At 43.3% G+C, this 22,840-nt stretch overlaps 1 protein-coding gene across 6 annotated transcripts in view; it reads right to left on the bottom strand.

The window, feature by feature from the left end:
- PKP4 (plakophilin 4) overlaps positions 1-22,840 on the bottom strand; it is a 256,389-nt gene that overhangs the window by 99,311 nt on the left and 134,238 nt on the right. For all 6 annotated transcript variants that reach the window (XM_073545665.1, XM_073545662.1, XM_073545664.1 and 3 more), the window contains one exon: positions 1,172-1,206. In XM_073545665.1, the coding sequence (XP_073401766.1) occupies positions 1,172-1,206 (35 nt within the window). The remainder of the gene's footprint in view (positions 1-1,171; positions 1,207-22,840) is intronic.

Raw genomic sequence — 22,840 nt, 5'->3', positions numbered from 1 at the left:
CCCCACCTGCCTGAGGTGTTTTAAAATTTTTTTGGACCAATAAGGTTTGGACTTCATTCCGGTGAGTGCCACCTCTTTTCATTTCATTTGGATTATGCATCTTGCTCTGGTGTGCACTTGAAGGAAAAAGGTTTTATGCCTGCGGTATTTTTGTCAGCTGATTGTATTGGCTCTGTGAATCACCAGTGGTGCTCGGCTTTTTCTATTTTCTGTGATCAAATATGAATGTAACACAGAAAAGGTCTCTGGTGCCAAATGCACAAAATCACATTACAGCTTTAATTTTTTCCAGTGCAGCTTTTAAGGGGGATCTTTCTCCTTTGGATAGCGTCTTAACTTAACATACCACCCCTATATGCATTTGATGAACGCTGGTCAAACCAATCTGCTAATATCGGCAAGGGGGGGGGGTGGAGATAAATGTGTCCAATTTAGGACGCACTATACTTCTGTTCTCGGTCTTATAAGCCAGGGAGGTCTACCAGTAGGTCTCTTATATAGAACATAGGAGTGTTTGGTATTGAGCCCACATCGATCACTGAGGGTTTCATCACTGGGACCAGCAGCAACCCCGACAACAGGGCTCTCCTGAAAGAAGCGGAGGTCGAACATGCACACCTCTGCTCCATATGCTCTATGGAAGTGCCAAAAAAGCAGAGTACAGCACTCCCCCAACTCTGCAGAGCCCCATTATTGGGATTACTGAGGGTCACAGCCATCCATAAGTTGGGACAGGGGATATTTTTACATCTTGGGAACACCCCTTTAAAGAACAATGGCGGATTTGTGATTGCATGCTATCAGTAACAAGACCAGTTGTGGAGCTCTTGCATTGGTGGGTCACGTATCTCCGGCAATTCAGTCAGCCGTGTAAATCAGTCCGAGATCGGAACCCAGAGGCCGGACTGGCTGGCGGCTCTCCCGACCCGAGCTTGACTGTTTTGTATAGAAATACATGAAGCCTATTCTGGTACCTTGAAATTCAGTGACTAATTATGAGATCAAATCAATCCAAGTTGTGCTCCATTAAAATCACCAGCATACGTACCTAGAAGCGCAGGACACCCCCCATCATACAGACTGTATAATTACTAGACCTTTATGCAATATTTTCTGTATCATAAAAGGAAGTAAAGAACTTTCAGGCATTATGGGATTAGCGTTTTCTTACCTGCTGATCTCCAAGGAAATGACTTCTCTGTAGAGCTGAAATAAGAAAAAAAAAAAGTGAGAAAACTTAATGAACAGTCAAACTGCCAAGTATCGGCTCCATGTGAGCATAGCATCGAGAAAACATTAGTAGGAGAACACAATTACAGCAATGTTCAACCATTTCCCTAAATACCTTACGTACACGGGCGTTAGCTTTGTTGCCATGAGAATCATCTCCACTTTCTGCCGGGGCCAAGTTTTTACAACAGCTCCTAATCACCATGTTTTATTAGGAAAGATTTAAAGGGTTTATTTTTGGGATCAATATCAAATTGGCAGGGATCAGACCCTTAGGTGCTGGGTTTCAGCTCCCACTGAGGTGAAGCTAGAGCCTCTACACAGTGTAGGACACTCAGGTGTTGTGACTCCATACAATAATTACTTTGGGCCGTTGCAGAACCTGCCTTCAGCTGATTGGTTTGGTGCAGACTGCCGGTTCAATATGGAGCACCTATAAGCCCTGGATAACATTTTCGAAGTGCTCTACTGAAACTGGGATAAAAGACTTGACTCACGACCCCATGTCAAAATTAATGTGTCACGGATCTTGAAACAGATTTACAGCAAATTCCACAGCAAAATCTGCAAGGTACAAGTGTTCCTGTGCATATCCTCATCATAAAAGGCTTGTGCCCCGGACCACACTCAGACCCATTATAGCCAGTGGGCTAGTGCACAGCAGCAAAAAAAAAAAAAAAAAAAAATCACAGAACAACAGACAGTAGTGCATGCAATAGAAGACGCTCCAGCACAAATCCGCAGTGCACACAGAGCGGTCAACAATTTGCAGACATGATGGACCCATTTTTTTTTTTTTTCAATATGGCCGTCCGATCCCAGCTTACAAGGAGGTCTATTTCCACTGCAGATTTTTTTTCAGTCCAGCTTGCATTTGGAGCCTATACTATATGCAGTACTTTAACCTATGGTTTCTTGACTGTATCTCAATTATCTTTGCACATCGTGGAGTGCCCATACTGATTATTCGCAGATGAAAGCTTTCTACTTGCACTGCAGCTGCGCTCAGCTCACACCAAACACAAGACAGTGATGGAACCTCAGAACACGGAGCGACAGAACCCAGGCTCTTAGAGGAAAAATAACCCCAATCCCCCCCCCCCCCCCCCGCCATCGTATAAAATGTCTCCGGATGCAAAGGAATAAAAGATACCGATCCATCTATAAAAATTCCAGTCTCCGGGTGACTTCCTCCCTGAGATTACACATTAAATCAGGACACAATAGAAGTCAGTGTCTGCCAGGCTCACACGCTGACATTAGGGTTTTTTTCTTTTGCCTATAAATGACACCTTAGCAGCCAGGATGACATCTTCGCCGATAGATGGGCGGAGGAAGGAGAAACATTTTCTTTAGAAATGTAATTTTTATTGGAATCCCACGCTCAAAAGAAGTCTACAATCCAGCTCTTTCCAGTGTAGGTTTATAGACGGCTATCGAGAGAAGAAAGGGTTCTCTAAAGATTACCATAAAGCTTGTCCCATCTCCATTCTCAACAGATGAGCAGAAGGTGCCGTCGCCCATCATCCCTCTATGGGCCCTGTCCACCCCTGAAGGACTCTGATGTACAAGCGAAACCAGTCTATGGCGTTCCATTGTCAGACTGAGGGCAAAAAAAAAAGAAAAAAAAAGGTTCATTTTGGCCTCCACTTGACCGATAGATCACATACCACCAAAAAAGAAAAAGTTTGGTAAAAACGTAGAATATTCTATTCTGTCCAGCACATGCATTTTTTTTTTTTTAACACCTACGTCATGAGCGTTACAAGAGTTTTTGAAGCATCCATTAAACAGACACCTTTATAGCCAATGGGTGATGGACACCTAACAGCGCCATCCGTCTCACGGCTATAATGGCGTCGGTATAATGGATATATCACGAAAGGCAATTGACAAGCTCTTGCGACGGATGCCCGATACTCTTTATACTCTTTCCCGGAGTACGCATTGAAAGCTAATCAGGATGTCAACAAGTTCTTATTCTTCCTTGAGCACATACAGGTTATTCTCACATCTGTATTATTTTTCCCTTTCCCATTTTCAAATGGAAAAAAATAATACATGCTATTTTTCCGGTAAAATGATGCACACCGTAACGGAAATCCATCGGGCTTTATCATACACACTGAGGCTCTACTGGCACCGTCGGCATCGGTCAAGTGCATACTTGGTGTATTCCATATTTCTGCTTCCTAGACTGAAGACAAAGACACAATTCTACATTGAGGCGTGAACTCAGCCTAGAAAAAAAAACATCCTTAAAGGCTGCAGAGGAGATCTAAAAGTTGTGGGCACCAAAACAGGAGTCCAACCTATCTGCTTACATGCAGTAAGCAGTCACATATAGGGTCCACCGGTCTTTGAAAGCTCACCGAAAACCATAATTTCCAACGGGATGATAAATAAAGTAAGGTCATCAAACATAGGTAATGTAGGAAGGACGTTGCATCAGGATGAGGGGTTATTTCTGGCCATAGTCCAGTTGGCCACATTAGTCGCGTAACTCACAATTCCTCATTCTTATAATGCTTCCTATATGTATTACATCATCTGATAAAATCTAGTGTCTACTGAGGATTTTAGGCAAGCCCAATGTTCTCACAGGCCATGCCTTTCAAAATGAGGCCCCTGGAGCTTTTCGACTGGCCAGGAATTAGCTCCAGGAGCCGAAAGAAAACACGTGGGTTACCAGGCTGCTGCGAGGGAAATGTAGGGTTATAGGGTGGTCATTGAGACGGATGGCTCTTGTCTTAATACAAGGATTGCTCAAAACTGCCGGAACAGGGGCTTCTTTCTGGCTCATGAAGGGGCGTCCGGAGCAGTATCTCTTCATGAGTCAACCTCTTCAGTTGGCTGGTTGGATTTTTCCAATCATTCTGGAGACAAGTGGTGCCAGAAATGTGCTTTATCGCAGAAACTGCTCCACTTTGCCCTTTACCTCTGGAATCCATAACCGGCAATACTAAACACAATCCAACTACATCAGAGAAGCCGCTTTTTTATTTCCTTATATAGTTCTAGAGGTTTTCTTAATTGAGTTGTGTCGTGGGAGCTTCCATTACAGAACATTACTAGAGAGGTGTAAAAGATTTCCATAAACATCAACTCTGGCCTCATCTGTTAAGAAGCCCTCCTCCTCCCATCAAAAGTATTAATGTATTGCAATCATCATATTATACAGCACTGTGTACTTACAATTGCTCATTTTTCCTTTCTATCCTGATAATTCTTTTTTCCATTAGATCTATGACATCACGTCATTAACTGAGTAGCTGAATCCTTCTAAGCTCTATGTAGAAACAGGAAGTCAATTTTCTCTGTACGAGTCATGAGTCACTGCAAAAGTCCCTGGCAGGGGAGGAGGAAGCAGCTGGATCAGGAGTTGAAGAGGGGAATGATAAATGAAGGGACAATAGACTGTTTATACATAGAGCTGAGAAAATAAAATAATTAATTGGGCAGAAAGACAAAATGAGCAATTATAAGTACACAGGGCTAAATAATATGACTGCAATATATTAAGAGGATAAAACCTTTGATGGGAGGGCTTCTTTAACCCCTTCACGACATGCGCCGTACAAGTACGGCGTATGTCGTGTCTCCCCCTTTGATGTGGGCTCCGGTGGTGAGCCCTCATGTTTCCCGGCACGTCATCTGTTTTGAACAGCTGACATGTGCCCGCAACAGCCGCGGATGGACTCGCGGTCCACCTGCGGCTATTAACCCGCTAAATGCTCCTGTCAATCACTGACAGAAGCATTTAACACGAGCTTCCGGCCATTAGGCCGGAAATCCGCCCACCAGTGACCCCCGTCACGTGATCACGGGTCACCGATGGGTTGGCATGACAAGCAGAGGCCTCCTGGAGACATCTATGGTTGTCACTGCCGGCTTGCTGTGAGCGCCTCCCAGTGGTTGGCGCTCATAGCAAGTGCGGTATTCTGCTACATACAGGTGATCTGATCAATGCCTGTATGTAGCAGAGCCGATCTGGTTATGGCAGCTACTAGTCTCCCATGGAGACTATTGAAGCATGCCAAAAGTTAAAAAAAAAAATAATTTTTTTTTTTATTAAAAAAAAAAAAAAAAGTTCAAATCACCCCCTATTTCGCCCCATTCAAAATAAAATAAATAATATATATAAAAAAAAAATCAAACATGTACATATTTGGTATCTCCGCATTCAGAATCACCCGATCAATAAAAACAAACAAAAAAAAAAAAAGAATAACCTGATCCCTAAACGGCGTAATGAGAAAAAAAAAAGTCAAAACACCAGAATCACGTTTTTTTTGGTGGCCGCAACATTGCATTAAAATGCAATAACGGGAGATCAAAAGATTGTATCTGCACCAAAATGGTATCAATAAAAACATCAGCTCAGCTTGAAAAAAATAGGCCCTCACCCAACCCGAGATCACGAAAAATCGAGATGCTACGGGTCCGGAAAATGGGGCATTTTTATTTTTTTAACAAACTTTGGATTCTTTTTTCACCACTTAAATAAAAAGAACCTAGAAGTGTTTGTTTTTTTATCCAGGTCATTACGAGTTCATAGACACCAAAGAAACACAAAAACGAAAAAAGGGGTCCATCATGAAGGGGTTAAATTACATTAGGAATTTTTTTTTTTACCTCATTTATATAGCGCATTAGTTTCACAGCGCTGTACAAACATCCCTAGCAGTATGTCTTTGGAATGTGGGAGGAAACCGGAGTACCCGGAGGAAACCCACGCAAACGCGGGGAGAACATACAAACTCCTTGCAGATGTTGTCCTTGGTGGGATTTGAACCCAGGACCCCAGCGCTGCAAGGCTGCAGTGCTAACCAATTTTGCAGCTTTACATCACTCTCGCCCCATGAGCCATACATAGTATTGAATGTGTGGATTTCAGCCTCAGTGATAAAGAAAATGGGAACATTGATTGCATTCCCGCTTCTGTTTTCTTACAGGGGGGCACGGAACAGAGGTGACCTCATTTACTGATAATTGCCTGCCACCCGGATCAATCCCAGAGACATCATTGCTTAAGGAGAAGGTGCTGGCGAGGAAAGGAGGAAGGAGAGCGGCCACCGGATAATTTCACTATAAGTTATTAATGACCTGCGGTACCTCCGCTATACGGATCTCTAAAAATATTTGCAGAAGTGAATGTTCTGTTCTCTGTAAAAGTTTTACTATTGGCGAAATATTAACGTCCAAACCAATTAAAGCGAAGGTAATGGAGATCATCAATATTCTCTCAATATCTAACAAATCGCAAAGGAAAAGAAAACTTAATTCTTATTTAAAGGAACAATACACCAATAAATTGGGAGTAGAAAGTTTGAGATTTATTATTAGCGTTTATTAATTTTTGGAGGGCAGACAACTAAAGAAAAACTGCAATTTCACCATTTCCCCCCTTTTTACCATGTGATGTTGGTCTACTAGGCAATGCTCCCACCTAGCCAGAATCCTACTCCACACTGATGAGGGACAACACCCCGAAACAGCTGTCTGTGGATGGATACCTAGCCTTGATATTTCCCTTGTCATATCTGTAAACTCTTAAAGCGCTGGATATTGACTTAAAGGGCCACTTAATATGGTGGTTTCCGAAAGGAGCCACTCCTTGGCTGGGTCCTTCCCTGGAGGAAGATCTGGCTAGTCCCGTGTTTGAGACTCTTAAATGAGGCTCCACGGACTTTATTTGCATTTTCGTATTTCCCAGGGAGCATTGCACCTAGGATTTCACTGATTGAGCGCCATTGCCGGCTGCCGCAGTGTTTTCTTTGACTGGTCTCCCTGAGGTCAGTGATTGTTTAATGACAGAGCGGCAGAGATCAGATAGTCAAAAATCCCGGATTTGTCTTACAGGTCTTACTTCTGACGGGATTTTGCAATTTTTAAGATATTTAAAAAAAAAAGAAATTAAAATGGCATCGTCCGGGACTTTGACACTGATCTAGCCCTGATTTTGATATAATTAAAAATGAATTAAAAAAAAAAAAAATCACCGACGATCCAACATTTCGGATCCCCACCAATCGGCTGTTAGCAGATCCCACCAGTGGAAGGAAGTACACAAAAACCGAGCTGGGAAAAAAAAAAAAAAAAAATCAGCTCCTGACACTATGTAGTAGTCATTCCTGGGTACTGCAGCTCAGATCACATTCACATTAATGGGAGCTGAGCTGCAGTAACCAAGAGCAGCCACTATGGAGTGTATGGCGGTGTGGTGTTCCCACACCGTACTCCTGTACTTTCGCTATCTGTGGGATAACAGATGATCAACAGGATTGCCGGGTGTTAGATCCTCGCCATTCTGATATTTATCACCTCTCTAAAAACAGCACAGCTTTCGGCCATCTGCAGCAGTCCTATAGACAATGAATGAAGCAGAGGTGCGGGTGATTGACCTCCATACCTTTTAGATGGGTGTATGCGGTACTGCAGCTCAGCCCTACCCACTGCCTCAAGAATAAACCATGTCTTTTTTGTACCATTTAATAGCGCTATAGGTGTTTGCTCGGAATTTCACGCCGAGAACATTCTCCTAGGATAGGACATAGGTGATTAATATCAAAACCAAGGGAGTCGGATTCTCCGCAAAAAGCTTGAAAAGTCTATCAATTGTACATATATTGGACTTAGACTTATTCTCGAGGTTGAAAGTTATCCTCTATCTTTGGGAAAAGGGAATAATTTCCCGGTTGCTGGAGGTTTGACAGCTGGGACCACCACCCATCCAGAGATCCGTGGCTCTAAAAAGCCCCATGTGAACCGAGCGATGGTTGACTATGCGTATCGCCGCTCCATTCATTCTTATAGGAGTGTGGGAAAAACAGCTAAGCGCAGCGCTCGTCTATCTCCGGCGTATTGAGGATTAATAGAGCGACAGCGCGCATTAGGGTAAGTGCACACGTAGTTTTTAGGTTGTGCGGATTTGGTTGGAAAATCTGCAGGATAAAAGTCCTGCGGTTTATCTGCGGATTAGCCTGCGGTTTTGCCCTGCGGTTCCACACCTCATAATGATAAGGTGTGAAACCGCAGCGGAAACCGCACAAAGAATTGACATGCTGCGAATTGTAACCCGCGGAAAAATCCGCAGCATGTGCACAGCGTTTTTTTTTTTTCCATAGGAAATAAAGGTACTGTACAACAGCAGAATCCGCAGCGTGTGCACATACCCTAAATCAACCATCGCTCCATTTACATGGAGCTCTCCAGATCTCCGATTCTCAGGATCAGAGGGGATTCCAATGATCAGACCACCAGAAATTGTGAAGGATAGTATCCCTTATTCCTCAGATTTGAGAACACCCCTTTAATTACCAAATTCCCTTAACTCCAAACGCAGAATTGCCTTATAGAGGGACACCTGTTAAAGGGCATTTGCTTTCTAGCTTTGTAAAGTGGCGCAAACCCGAGCCAAAAGAATCATGAAAAAGCCCAAAGTGGTCCCATGACGGGCTGTTCCACCCAAGCATCATTTGGATACGGAAATTTTGGCTTTTAGTGGATGCAATTATATTGAATATTAATTGTCCCTTTCCCTTGGCAGTATAAGAACAATTATTCAGCTGTACATATACAGACAAGCAAACCAAGGAGTCAAAAACATCCACATTGTGCATCAATGGATTGGCGCCCAGACGGCAACTTAGTTGAAGCCATTTTCTGCTCCTGAAAGTTTCATCTGCGGAGTGCACTCCGAGCATCTGATAAACCATCATTAAAGAGTCACACCCACGGGATAAAGTCATCCCAGCAGCACATCGGGGAAATAACGGGACGAGCGCAGAACTAGTGTAGCACATCTGGTTTACAGCTCCGCTGTGCTGCGACGACTCCCGCGGTAAAGAGCACGGCGACAGATGTTTCTTGCTCGATGCCAGTTATTCTCACCTCCCTTTTATTATCAAGCAAAAGAAAAGAGGATTATAATATAAAGAGGCTTTAATTAAAAGAATGCAATATTAACAAGGGCTTGGCGATGTGACAGGACGTCGAGTCTCGATATGGAAGCATTCGGTGTGGATTGTTTCACCTAAAACCACATGAAAGCGGACGCACTAGCGATTGAGTGGTCGTCTATAGGAGACGAGCCGATCATCGATCAATGGCCTGTTTAACCGACCGCACTTTATACCAAGTTATCAGCAGCATAAGTTCTGGTTACGCCGGACGATGTGCTGCCAAGAAAGCGCATTTTGAATCTGACTGTTTGACGACCTATTTAAAGGGGGCAACATAAGGAACGGGAACAAGCGTTCTTCTGTTTCCCAACTAAATAAGCCCTAACTTTCAGTAGCTTGTTCGTTATTTAATCACCTGCAAAGATTTCAAAATACAAACTGCATACATTACTAAATAGAGCTTTTTGACCTGAAGAGGCTGGTATGCTTGCTTTGAAAATACATGTCAGGATAATGGTAGAAACCTGACATGAAAGTGAAGATTTTACGAATCCAGATAGAAACTGAGAAGTGATCTCAAAATTATTAAATGTTAATATAATGAATGATACGGCCATTCTGACCTGGAGGTATAAAGCTAATACACCAGCCTCATCAGGTTTAAGAGATATGTGTAGTTTCCATTGTGAAATCCGCTTCAAAACAAACCTAAAGAGACAGTGGCACATCAGAAGAAATGGGGACCTCAGATATTGTGATATTGGAAATTGCCTTTTCCTGTTCTCTAATAAGTGGAAATACATTATGAATATTATGAATTTGTGCAAAAAAAACTGCAACGAATACCACAAATCTTTGAATTGGAGACCCTCATGTTATCACCCACAAGAAAAGTTTTCTTAATTTTTGTAGAATGTGGACTAAAGCCAAGTATAAATATGCCAAGTTGCTTCACTAAAGGCAAACAGCAGCTATTCTTCCTACACATCATCATCGCCATCCCAATAGATTTACTTAAAATAACTTGAAGCTGTACCATAATAGCTCAATGTGCCTACCATCTGAGAGATGGTCCCCAAGCTCATCCATCACCTGTGTCATAAGGTGGTAATAGTGACTACCATCACCTGTGTGTAATAAGGTGGTCCCCAGGTTCATCAATCAACTATGTCAAAAGGTGGTCCTAGGGTCAACCATCATTGTGTATTATAAGGTGGTCCCCAGATTCACCCACTGTGTGGGATAAGCTGGTACCCTAGGGTCAACGATCATCTGTGTGTCATAATGTGGCCCCCTAGGTTCATCTATCATTTGTGTCATAAGGTGGTCCTAGGGTCAACCATCATCCAAGTGTCATAAGATGGTCCTCAGGTTCATCCATCATAAGGTAGTCCCCGGTTTCATCCATCCTCTGCGTCATATGGTGGTCACTGGGTTCAACCATCATCTGTATGCCATAAGGTGGTCCCCAGGTTTATCCATCCTTTGTGTCATGAGGTGGTCCTAAGGTCAACCATCATCTGTGTATCATAAAGTAGTCCCCAGGTTCATCCATCCTCTGCGTCATAAGGTGGTCCCTGGGTTCACCCATCATTTGTACGCCATAAGGTGGTCCCCAGGTTTATCCATCCTCTGTGTTTCATGAGGTGGTCCTAAGGTCAACAATCATCTGTGTATCTAAGTAGTCCCAGGGTTCATCCATCCTCTGAGTCATAAGGTGGTCTCTGGGTTCATTAATAAAGTGTGTCACAAGGTCGTCCCAAACTTCATCCACCCTCTATGAGTCAGAAGGTGGTCCCCAGATTCGATTCACCCATACGGGTTGTGCTGGAGAAATCTGGCCACCTATGTCTGCCGTCCTCCTCATTTCGGAGAAGATCCAAGAAAACCCTTCACCTTATGCAATGCATTCATTTCTACATCTCATGAAAATATATTATTCCTCCACAACCCCGTTCTGTGTTACAAGAGACGCTTCCCCTTCAGTTCACTGTGTATTGTCCTTGAGTCATTAAGTCTTCATACTAGCTGCCCGCTCGGTGCAAAGGATGAATAATGTGGTTAATAAAACAGTGGTCGGGGCGGTCCTCGCTTCTGACTAAACTAGAAGAGCACACAATTATCACTCTGCTGATCATCGGTCCCTGCAGCCGCTGGGCGAGATCAGGCAAAGCTATTCACTTACCAAGAAAAATGGTAGATTAACGCAAAGACACGGTAGAGAAGGAGACATGGTCGGCTAAAGATACCATCTAGTACTCAGCAAAAGGTCTAGCCCAGGAATAACTATGGGACCATTGCTTCAGCTAAGGTTTTAGGAGACCATTGCAGATAATCTTCCAGCAATAGTTGTTTCACGGGCACAAAAAGCAGAGAGTGAATGTGATGCCATCTTACAAAACACGGAGTCAATGAACTCAGAAGAAAACTAGATATAGAAAATATATAGTCTCTTCTCCTTGTTTCCCAGGAAATAAGTGTCCTTGTGTCTGGCAGTAGGACAACTGACTACAGCAGGAGTCCTGCCCAATGACAAGATTGCTAAACTCTGCTCAGATTGGAAGGGATCAGGGGAAATCTGTGCACACCGGGATTTCCAGTATATATTGAAAGTCAATTCAGGATATGTTCCTTATATGAAAAGTTTTTTGTTTCCTGAGTCAGTTTTGAAGAGTCTTTGATGGGTCTTCAAAGAAGGTCTTCAAAAAAGCAATATTCGCTTTCATTTCTCCCACCTGGCGTTTTTCAAAACCTGAGGAGGGCGAAAAAAAACCCTCCGAAGCCTTAACATATGAACACCAAAGTGGTTTTGCAAAAAAAAAAAAAAAAAAATATGCAAGGAGAATAAACTGCTACTAAATACGGCAACACTTGAAAAATTCAAACCTGCACAAACCTGTACAACGTCTTGTAAGAGGTCTTACCAAGAACACAGACGCTAAGCTATTTTTGTTTTTTAAGCATTCAATTCCAAGTTTATTGTTCCCTTTATAAGTCAAGTTAATCAGGAACACAGACCACTGCGGAGTAAAAATAACTTAACGGTATGCCCAACTTACGTTATGGGAAGGCCCCAGGATATTCCAATATGATCGGTGGTAGTTGGACCTCTGGGATTCTTCTACAGATCTAGAAACTTTTCTAAGGATCATTGGGCTCCCATCAGAGAGAATCCCCCCCTCACCATTGTTGCATTCAGATGGCCATATGTAAGGGTCCACATCCAACTAAACCAGATTAAAGGCCACCATACACATTAAGTTAAAGGCGGCTGAAGTCACCTAAATCAGCGGAAGTGGCCGACACTCCGATCTGTAAGAGTGCTCCCCCGACTCTCCCATGATAGATGAAGTCATGGAAGAGAAGGATTCGCTCTGCTGAATTTCAGTGGATGAGCCTTTGGGTCTCTACAAGATAAACCGGGGAGAAATCCAACAGTGGCTCCCGGATATAGAAGACAGGAGCCCTCAGCCGACTCCAATATTCCTGTCTACAGGGGAGAAGGTGGTCAGCTGAATGATGGTATGGGGGAGATTAGATCCACAAGTTCAAGTGCGCTAGCAGTATTAGGACAGTAATGAATGAAGACAGCAGGGCGCACCACACCGTAGTATCAGCCTTTCCCCCACATGTATAAAGAGCACCGCATTTCGTGGCTTGCTCCCTTTAAATTATACAATCAAAAAAAGCCTGAAAACTGCTATCGAAAATTTACAACACACTATAGCTTAATAAAGCAGAAAATGTTATTCCGCTGCAACACCGGGGAAAATATCCATAAACTGCATGAAAATAGCTATGAAAATGGAACAAAGCTATTGTAGATCGCCCAGGGCCGTGCGTGGATGCAAATGAGATTAAATGCAAAATTGTGATGATCTGTTGCTTTTAAACACTTCAGACATCAGGTACATCCAGGAATCTATCATGCCACACTTCACCCACCGCAGCGGGCAGAAACCTCAAACGCAAAATATACAACGTAATGCTGGAATCTCACTGGTTAATCAGAAATAATAGGCGACTGCAAGACCCCGGCAGGGTACAGGAGCCCGGGCAGGGATGGGTCCTTAAGGTAAATGGACTGATTAATGCCGGCTAATCAAGGTAAACCGTTCTCACACAACCGTTCTCACACATACCCTTCTGTATGGCAGTCAACGAAGCCAACGGGAAAATGACAGGCAAATGTGCCGCATTACGACTAATGAACCGTAACAAAGCTAATTCCACTGATTGGCCGTCCTCACTGCGGACAGACTTGTACAGTCACTTGTCACGCTGGACGCAATACGCCGTGCCTGCACAGATCGCTGAGTACGCGGTAATGGAGAATCGAGCTATAAGCAGGACAATCTGCTGCGGTGGCGGCTGCTCGGAGTATACGGATTATCAAATATCTGCAATTACACCTGGACTAGGTGACAATTTAAAGGGGCTGTCCATCTGTGGAATATATATATATATTAATTGAAAGGACTTGTCCAAAACTATTTATTTTATTATGGGCCTAAAAACTAACAGGAAGGCAGTCGCTACAGAGGCAACTATCTGTCCGTTCTACCTGGCACCAGTTATGGACATCAACGCTCATCATCACCGCCAGGTGACCCGGGTTCCCTGATGAGTGTTGTAGTCACTACCTGACGTCCGTGAATTGCAGGAGCTTGGACTACGGAGGAGTTTTGTGGTAACAGTTGGGTAATAAATTGCTGAACGAGGGACAGTCTATTGTTTTTATGTCTTTCTGGTATCCGTTTTTGGATTATTCCGGATTTGTTGGATTACTTCGGACCTGCAGGGGATTTTATTTTTAAATAAATTGGTGAACGAGGGATAGTGTGGGCGAGTCTTTATTCAAATGATATGGGGGTATCAGATAGACACCCCTCCATTACTAATCCCAAGGGTTGATGGCAGGTGTGATTTTTGACAAATCACAGCTGTCCTCAACCCCAACTACCATTATCCCGATTGCCACCGCACCGGGAAGAGCCGAGCAAAGCGCCAGAATTGGCGCATGTAATGTGATGTGCCAATTCTGGGCAGGCTGTTGAAATAGATCTGGACATACAAATATCAATCATACCAATATACTGGTTACTCAAGTCTTGATGGTTATATAGGATGCAAAAATTACCATTTGAGCATTAAAATCCCAAGATATGGAAATACATAGCCAAACATGCTAAAGCTGATTGAAACAGACCAGACATAAAATGTAAGCAAAGCAGCAAGACAAGAAAAGAAGAACAGTACAAAGAGAAGAGGATGACATCAGGAGAGAGGGGGCGATGAAGGAAGGTACAGTAGCATGACAACTTTCCCGGATGAGACCCAGAAGATGAAGTTCAGTTCTTCCTCATAAAGGCCAAATAGTCATCCACTGATCTGAATTCCATCCAATAAAACAAGGTATTGTAGAAAAGACCATAAGAATTCTTAATCGTGGAAATTAGTTCTTCCAGTTTCACCAGAGAGAAATTGTTATAACAGTACCTTGGTTCCAGAGAAGGGGAATGCACTCTCTTGCAGTCGCTCAGCTGTCTGTTTTACCTTGGCTGGTTATCCCAAATAGAGGGGACCCCACGTCATTTTTTTAAATTTATGTGAAACCAGGCTAAAAACATCTGCGTAAACGCACTACAACATTTGCACTTTTTTTTTTAACTACGGATTTTCCGCCACTAATGCAAGTCTGTGGGGAAAATCCGCACAGAAGACTGAGCATTCCTGCAAGAGGATTTGACATACTGCGGCTTAGAAACCCGTACCACAGGTGATTTTAGCGCAGTGTAAAAAAGAAGCAAAGTGGTGTGTACTGTGCAGACGAACATACGCTGCGTCCAGAACGCTAGTATTACTGATCGTGGGCATGCAGCCTTAGGTTGTCACAATACATACAAGAAAGAAGGTAGTTCAGGATTAAAAAAAAATAAATGGCTGCTTTCTTCGGTAAACCGTATTCCACCTGTCTACAAGTTGTGCCAAGTATTGTTGTAGCTCAGTTCCTGTGAAATAAATAGGGTTGAACTGCACTACCACTTACAACCTATAGATAGGCGTGGCGCTATTTTCGGGGGTGAGGAAAGCAACAATGTAAAAATCACCTTCTCAAAATCTGTTAAAAAAAGTATAATAAAAGGATCTTACAGATTTATGCCTCAAATTCAAACTTTTATGTTACCGATCTTAGATTTCCGATCGGCTCAGATGCAGCCGCAATGCAAAAAAATAAAACAATATATTGTAGTTAGAAACCTAGATAGATGTAGATTTTCTTTAAAGTCCCTGCCCTAGGAAGCCTTTATTACTTGTCAGTGATGGCGCTCGTCACCACCTCAGCCCTGGTTTTTCCATTACTTGGGCTGAGCCCACAGTGTCGGGGGGATTAGCAGCTGCAGCTATTGTATCTGTAAGGCTTCACCTGCCATTTGTTGAGTTGTCGCTATTAACTTTGCCTTTTCTTTTCACAAGAACGTGGCCTCCAGGCAACATCGACGGCTTCGCTCTACAAAAGCCGACCCCTGTTTGCATTCAACGTCTGGCAGATATTTATGGCTTTGTGCGCAGAGAAGAGAGTGGGAATTACTCCTATATTAGTTTATAGATTTACGAATATATATATATATATATATATATATATATATATATATATATATATATATATATATACACACTCACTGGCCACTTTATTAGGTACACCATGCTAGTAAGGGGTTGGACCCCCTTTTGCCTTCAGAACTGCCTCAATTCTTCGTGGCAGAGATTCAACAAGGTGCTGGAAGCATTCCTCAGAGATTTTGGACCATATTGACATGATGGCATCACACAGTTGGCGCAGATTTGTCGGCTGCACATCCCTGATGCGAATCTCCCGTTCCACCACATCCCAAAGATGCTCTATTGGATTGAGATCTGGTGACTGAGGAGGCCATTTGAGTACAGTAAACTCATTGTCATGTTCAAGAAACCAATCTGAGATGATTCGAGCTTTATGACATGGCGCATTATCCTCCTGAAAGTAGCCATCAGATGTTGGGTACATTGTGGTCATAAAGGGATGGACATGGTCAGCAACAATACTCAGGTAGGCTGTGGCGCTGCAACGATGCTCAATTGGTACCAAGGGGCCCAAAGAGTGCCCAGAAAAAATTCCCCACACCATGACACCACCACCACCAGCCTGAACCGTTGATACAAGGCAGGATGGATCCATGCTTTCATGTTGTTTACGCCAAATTCTGACCCTACCATCCGAATGTCGCAGCAGAAATCGAGACTCATCAGACCAGGCAACGTTTTTCCAATCTTCTACTGTCCAATTTCGATGAGCTTGTGCAAATTGTAGCCTCAGTTTCCTGTTCTTAGCTGAGAGGAGTGGTACCCAGTGTGGTCTTCTGCTGCTGTAGCCCATCTGCCTCAAAGTTCGACGCACTGTGCGTTCAGAGATGCTCTTCTGCCTACCTTGGTTGTAACGGGTGGCAATTTGAGTCACTGTTGCCTTTCTATCAGCTCGAACCAGTCTGCCCATTCTCCTCTGACCTCTGGCATCAACATGGCATTTCCGGCCACAGAACTGCCGCTCACTGGATTTTTTTTCTTTTTCGGACCATTCTCTGTAAACCCTAGAGATGGTTGTGCGTGAAAATCCCAGTAGATCAGCAGTTTCTGAAATTCTCAGACCAGCCCTTCTGGCACCAACAATCATGCCACGTTCAAAGGCACTCAAATCACCTTTCTTCCCCATACTGATGCTCGGTTTGAACTGCAGGAGATTGTCTTGACCATGTCTACATGCCTAAATGCACTGAGTTGCCGCCATGTGATTGGCTGATTAGAAATTAAGTCTTAACACACAGTTGGACAGGTGTACCTAATAAAGTGGCCAGTGAGTGTATATATATATATGTATGGCGGACCATAGCAACATCTCAGACCATTGCACAATGAGCAATTCATAAGATATCTCCATTATCTGGCGGCAACGCGACTTAGAGGACGGAATGGCGAATCAGGGCACAGCACAGGGGCAGGAATGGTGGCTCAGGGGACGGCACAGGGGTAGGAACGGCGGCTCAGAGGTGGGAACGGCATGATGGATCAGGGGAAGGCACGGCTGCTTAGAGGTCCTAGGTTTATTTCCAGCCAAAGAGAACATCTGCCAGGAGTTTGTTCTCCCCATGTTTGCGTGGGTTTCCTCCTGGTTCTCCGTTTCCCTCCCACATTCCAAAGTCATACTGATAGAGAATTTAGGTTGTGAGCCCCAAAGGAGACAGCGATGATGATGTCTGTAAAGGCCTGCAGAATATGTTGGTGCTATGTAAGAAGGCATAAATGAATGAAAAATTTAAATATATTATTCAAGCATCTCAGACACAGGATGTTTGATGCTTCATAGAAATAAAACTGAGTTCACATTGTCCAGCAATCATTTGCTTGAAATGGATCCAGTAAATTAGATCAGGTACAAACAGATGAATAACTGATGAATTTTTAAATCCATTCACACTGACTTCAATGGTGGAACAACTTTTTGCCTGACTTAAAAAAAAAAATATATATAATAATAAAAAATAAATAATAATAATAATAATAATAATAATATTGCTAATAAGAAAAAAAAAAAAAAAAAAAAGATTGTTGCTGGATCCGTTTGTTAAACCATTAAAGTCCAATGTGGTAAAACATTTTGCATAACTTGCATCTAATGCTTTGAAATCCTGACTTTTTTGTGCAGTCTGGGCGGTCTTTATCAGTGATTGGCAGCCATCAATCCATGCATGCATGCTTACACAGGGAAAGCTGTCAATCACTGATTAGCACCGCCCACTGGACCTGTGAGCCTAGAATGAGCAGGGATTTCATCGCACAGAATGCAAGTGCAGGCTCATTTAGACATCCATGCACAGACTGCCCACGGCTCTCCCCATGTGAGCAGGACAGGCTCAGAAATACATGAAGCGGTCATGCTTCGGTCAGGAGCCCTGTGGCCAGTCTATACATTAGCAGTCCGATCTATGACCAATGTGCACGGACATCTGAATGAACCTTTATTATTAATCTTTTCCCTACTAAACTGTATCTCAATGTGGTCGTCTCCTCCTGATCTATAACACACAGCTGGCAGATTGCACTGAGTTTCCAAACTCACAGGCTCCCATTAAGGTGCACTAAAATTAGAGTCACCCTCACTGTTAGTTTGCAGCTTTTTCTGCATGGTAGGACTCCTACAGAGAACAGGGATGATATTTAGTAGATGGAACTGATGAAATTAATAACCCCATAATTCAAGAGGGTATAAATCTTTTGTCTTGCTGGAGACTGGGCATCGGGGGGAGGCTCCTGCTGCAGCCAGTTGTCTTACAGCCGCACCCAAATGCAGCGAGGAGGAGGAGGGTGGACATGGCATTTGTGCACTGTAATCCATTAATTTCACTGGGTAACATACAATCTTTTCTGACAAAATCAGAACTTTTTGGTTTCCAACAGTGAAAAGGAAGAAAGGGTCAGGAAGTATATTGGCAGGGAAGAGACTTCTGGACAAGAGGCATCCTAGTCATAGGATCCCTTTTAATAGCACGGCGTGCACCAGGGTTGACTTTTATACCAGACTACCACTTAAAATGGATCAAAAACTTCCTTATATGGCATCTTGCAAGACAATACGGATCAGAAAAGATGTCCTCCGCATGGAAATAAATATGTATTCCATGAATGGAGATAAACCGCGTCGGTGCGACGTCCTTCTTCCATATGTATGGTATAGAAAAGGTTATTTGTAAATGTCACGGTTACTTAGGCAGACACAATTCATTACGTCCTATGGCTGAGGACGTCTGGGACATTTATATTTCTTTGAAGTTCTCTTATCGTTACAAACCCACAAATGTCCTCTTATTCCAGCGAGCGCCCACATGCAGCTTCTGGAGGAGCGCCGCTCGTTTTGGGCGCTGCAGATAGGATACGACGACGCAACGTTTCTTCATCATATTTTAATTTAATTTCGGATATAAAGTGGCCGAACAATTACAGATTGTAAACTTTATACTCAACTAGACCGTCTCCAAAGACAAATAGAGATTTGAGAAATTATTGGTACAACTTAAAAGCCGTTCCCAAGAAAGAGAGCGGGTCCTTGTGGCGTCACACTAATTTCTTACGTTACTCAATTTTCCAACTGTTTTCCAGATTGTGGCTCCAAATAAACACATACTGGTAGCTGTAGTAAGCTACGCATACACGTGTATGGGCCACAATCTCCCGGTGATCCAATATTGTATGGATGGATCCTCCTGGGTGGTCCCCAGTTTCCTCCGCCCACTTCACCATGACTGACAGGTCTCCCCTTCAATTCTGAATAAGAAGGGCAGCATTACCAGGAAAGGTCACATTTGTATGGACGTCGCTGATCCGTGAAAAGTTGTGATGAGGTTTCAACACCCAAATGAACGCCGCTGCCTCCCTGGTTGGCGCATCATCCAATTTTGAGGTTAATCAGTCAACAGTTGTTTTCCTTCACTATGTATAGATATTCATTATGTAAACTAGGGGGCGGGTCAGTGAGGGATCAGCGACCTGTCAGCAGTGAGCATTATGAATACCTAATCAGGGCACCACATGAAGACCCCCCCCCCAGGTCGTCCCGATGCATGCGCATATCATTAACGCAAAACAGAAAAAGATTAAACAACAACCACAAGGCGGATTTCATCACCAGGTATCATTGTAATCAGTATAACGGTGCTGACCTGACACTGTGTGTAGTTTACTGTGCGCAATCCTGCTGACAGGTTCCCATAATAATAAAGATCTTCTCTTAAAAACTGCATTTTGTGATTACTTGTGTTATCGTTGACCAATATTTAAAATCTGTTTGGTGATCTGAAACATTTAAGTGCGACAAACATGCAAATGAATAGGAAATCAGGAAGGGGGCAAACACTTTCACACAACTCTAGGTGCTCCGGGCAAATGGTGTCAGGAAAGATAAGAATCCGGTATGTCTGATTTTTGAGCACAGACAACAATTTCATGACTAACTGCAGTTTCCGCACCTGAGCTCATTAGCCTCATGGGGGGGGGGGGGTTCAGGTCACAAGACCCAAGGTAAGTCCTGAAGTCACATATGGAAATCTGAACTCAGCTTCAGGCAGAGAGACCACATCATCTCCCTCGTTATGCCCCTATCACAGCGTTGAGACATGCCCCTCCTTTTATCTAGTACTATAACAGATATTCTCAATGTATCAAATTCCTTTAGTTCGACGGCATGAAAATAAGCAAGTTTGCAATTGACTTGCTTTTTTTTCCTGCTACCATTCTGCTGCTGTGAAAGCTTTTATCTTTCATATGATACAGCTGGTTTCCATGGAGCTTGGCCTCTAATGACTGAGCTATGAGAGATGTTAACTCGAACCATACCACCAGCCACCTTTCTTCAGCTAATTGATTTCTTCACAGCAGTTAACTGATTACCACCCTCCCCCTTGTGCTGAACTCCTGACAAACTGCTGTTATCAATCTTGCAAAAATTATCAGCTCCCACCATCAGCAGATTTTAGGAACAGTTCCCCAATTACTGCTGTCACTGAGCCATGTGCTTGTTCAAATCCCTTATCTCTGTGTGTAAACGCAGTGATAGCAGTGTACACTTCAGAACAATCCACTGATAGCAGAATGTGTTACAGCTTAATAGTTGTATTAATACTACAGCTCTGCTACTCACCAGAACTGTCAATCAAGGAGGAGTGCCCGCCCGGCCAGACACCAGGAAGTAAGGAGACTGTATGGAGAAGACTCTAGGGACACTGCAGAGTTAGGAGGTGCTCAACAAACAACTTGAAAATACCCTTTTATTGCTTTACACTAGGTATTTTGTAGTTTCCGAACGTTTATAGAGAGGAAGATGCCACTTATCAGATACATTAAAAAAGTATAATATTGTATTACCTTTACAAGTACCTATGAATACAAAGTGAACATAAAAAGATCAGTAGACTTTATACGAGACGGCACAATCAGCTTGTAATGCCGATACATTGCTCCTTATGTACATGTTATTTCAGAAAAATAAAAACAGTAGAAATTGCTTGGAGCGATGTGTGAAACAAGTCTTGCTCCAAAGCGTGCACCGATGAAACCTTCCCAACACTGAGCCTCCTACGCAGTTATTAAGCAGAGGAAGGAAAATACTTGTTAGCGAGGCGTATTTGCCTGCAGATGAGCAGTAGTTTTCTCTTTAATTCTGTTTACATGATTATACTTGTGTGGCAGCACAAACCTTCCGCTACTGCTACTTGTATCACCAGGCTCTTCTAATTAACAGTCGCGGGAGCAGAAGCATTACTGCAGATTAGAACGTGCATGATTGTGCTCAATGTGATCGCTGTGATCAGAGATCCCAAGGCTTCAGTGATACTAATCATCTGTGAACACTGCAGATAGGACACGAGTGCAACAGATCTGCAGGTCCTCTTCTATTGATTGAAGTGAAGTTCCGGGGGTCTCCGATGCCACAGTATCACACAAATCCGCTCTATACTGGGTAGCCCATTTTGTTGGGAAGGTTCTCCAGAAATTTTACTATAAAGATGTGAATATGACGCCAATCAACTGATTGTAAACCCAATTGCTCTGTCCCCATATGTCGACCCTTTGAACACGATCGTGTACAGTCATGTATGTCTTGAAAGACGACACTGTTGTGAAATGGAACCAGTCTCTAAATTTTATTATGGCTGAACACACCAGTTAAGCCAAGTAATGTGTTTGCAGTCTCCTGATCTCAGTGGCAAAAAAAGTATCAGGCAGATGGATGTCAACATGTCTGATTTTTATACAGCAGATAGAAAAAAAAAAAGCAAGTCAATTGTAAACTTGCTTATTTTCATGCCGTCTAACTAAAGCAAAATGTTCTGACAGTGACTTAGTCCTCTCTCCCTATTGAAAATAGATGCTTAGCCAACGTTACCGTGCCTGTGTATGGGGGCCAGGAGGAGTATCTATTGGCTGCATGATCAGTTCCTCCATTGTCTGGTTAGAGTGGATTTTCTTAAATCATGAGGTCAGAGTAGAGGTCAAGCAAATTATTTACAGAGGTTTAAAAAATTGCAAGCCATCTCCTATCAAAGGGATGGGGAGAACTAGCTGACCATTAAGTTTGAAGGTTGGTGCCTCCAGTACGAGCTTTTGGAAACCCAAGAAAGAGGCTTAGTAGAGTTGATCACATACTTGACGCCCGCTCCATTTATTGTCTATTCGACTGTAGCAGATAACGGAGTACTGTACTCCACTTTCTACGGCTTGTCCCATGGAATGGAGATTTAGCAGAAGCACCTTGGCTTTGGTCAAGATGGCGCACTTTACAGCTACATTCTTGATGTCCCTAAGGGTGAGTGCACACAGTCCGGATTGAGCTGCGGATTTTTCCGTGCGGTTTCGCAGGTAAAACCGCAGGTAAAGTGACCTGTGGTTTTACCTGCGGATTTGCCAGCGGTTTTCCCCTGCGGTTTAACACCTGGACAATGGAACACGTGTCAAACCGCTGCAGAATCCGCAGAAAGAATTGACATGCTGCGGATATAAATCCGCAGCATGTGCACAGAGGTTTTGAAATCCCATTGATTTGCATTGTACTGTACAATGCATGCGGATCTGCAGCGGATCCGCAGCAAAATCCGCACTGTGTGCACATACCCTTAGCC

The sequence above is a fragment of the Dendrobates tinctorius genome, unplaced genomic scaffold (assembly GCF_039654945.1).
Source record: "Dendrobates tinctorius isolate UK_male_01 unplaced genomic scaffold, ASM3965494v1 ptg000143l, whole genome shotgun sequence".
In the NCBI taxonomy this organism is placed as follows: Eukaryota; Metazoa; Chordata; class Amphibia; order Anura; family Dendrobatidae; genus Dendrobates; species Dendrobates tinctorius.
The sequence above is the reverse complement of the archived record's forward strand: the minus strand, read 5'-3'. Positions and strand labels throughout refer to the sequence as shown.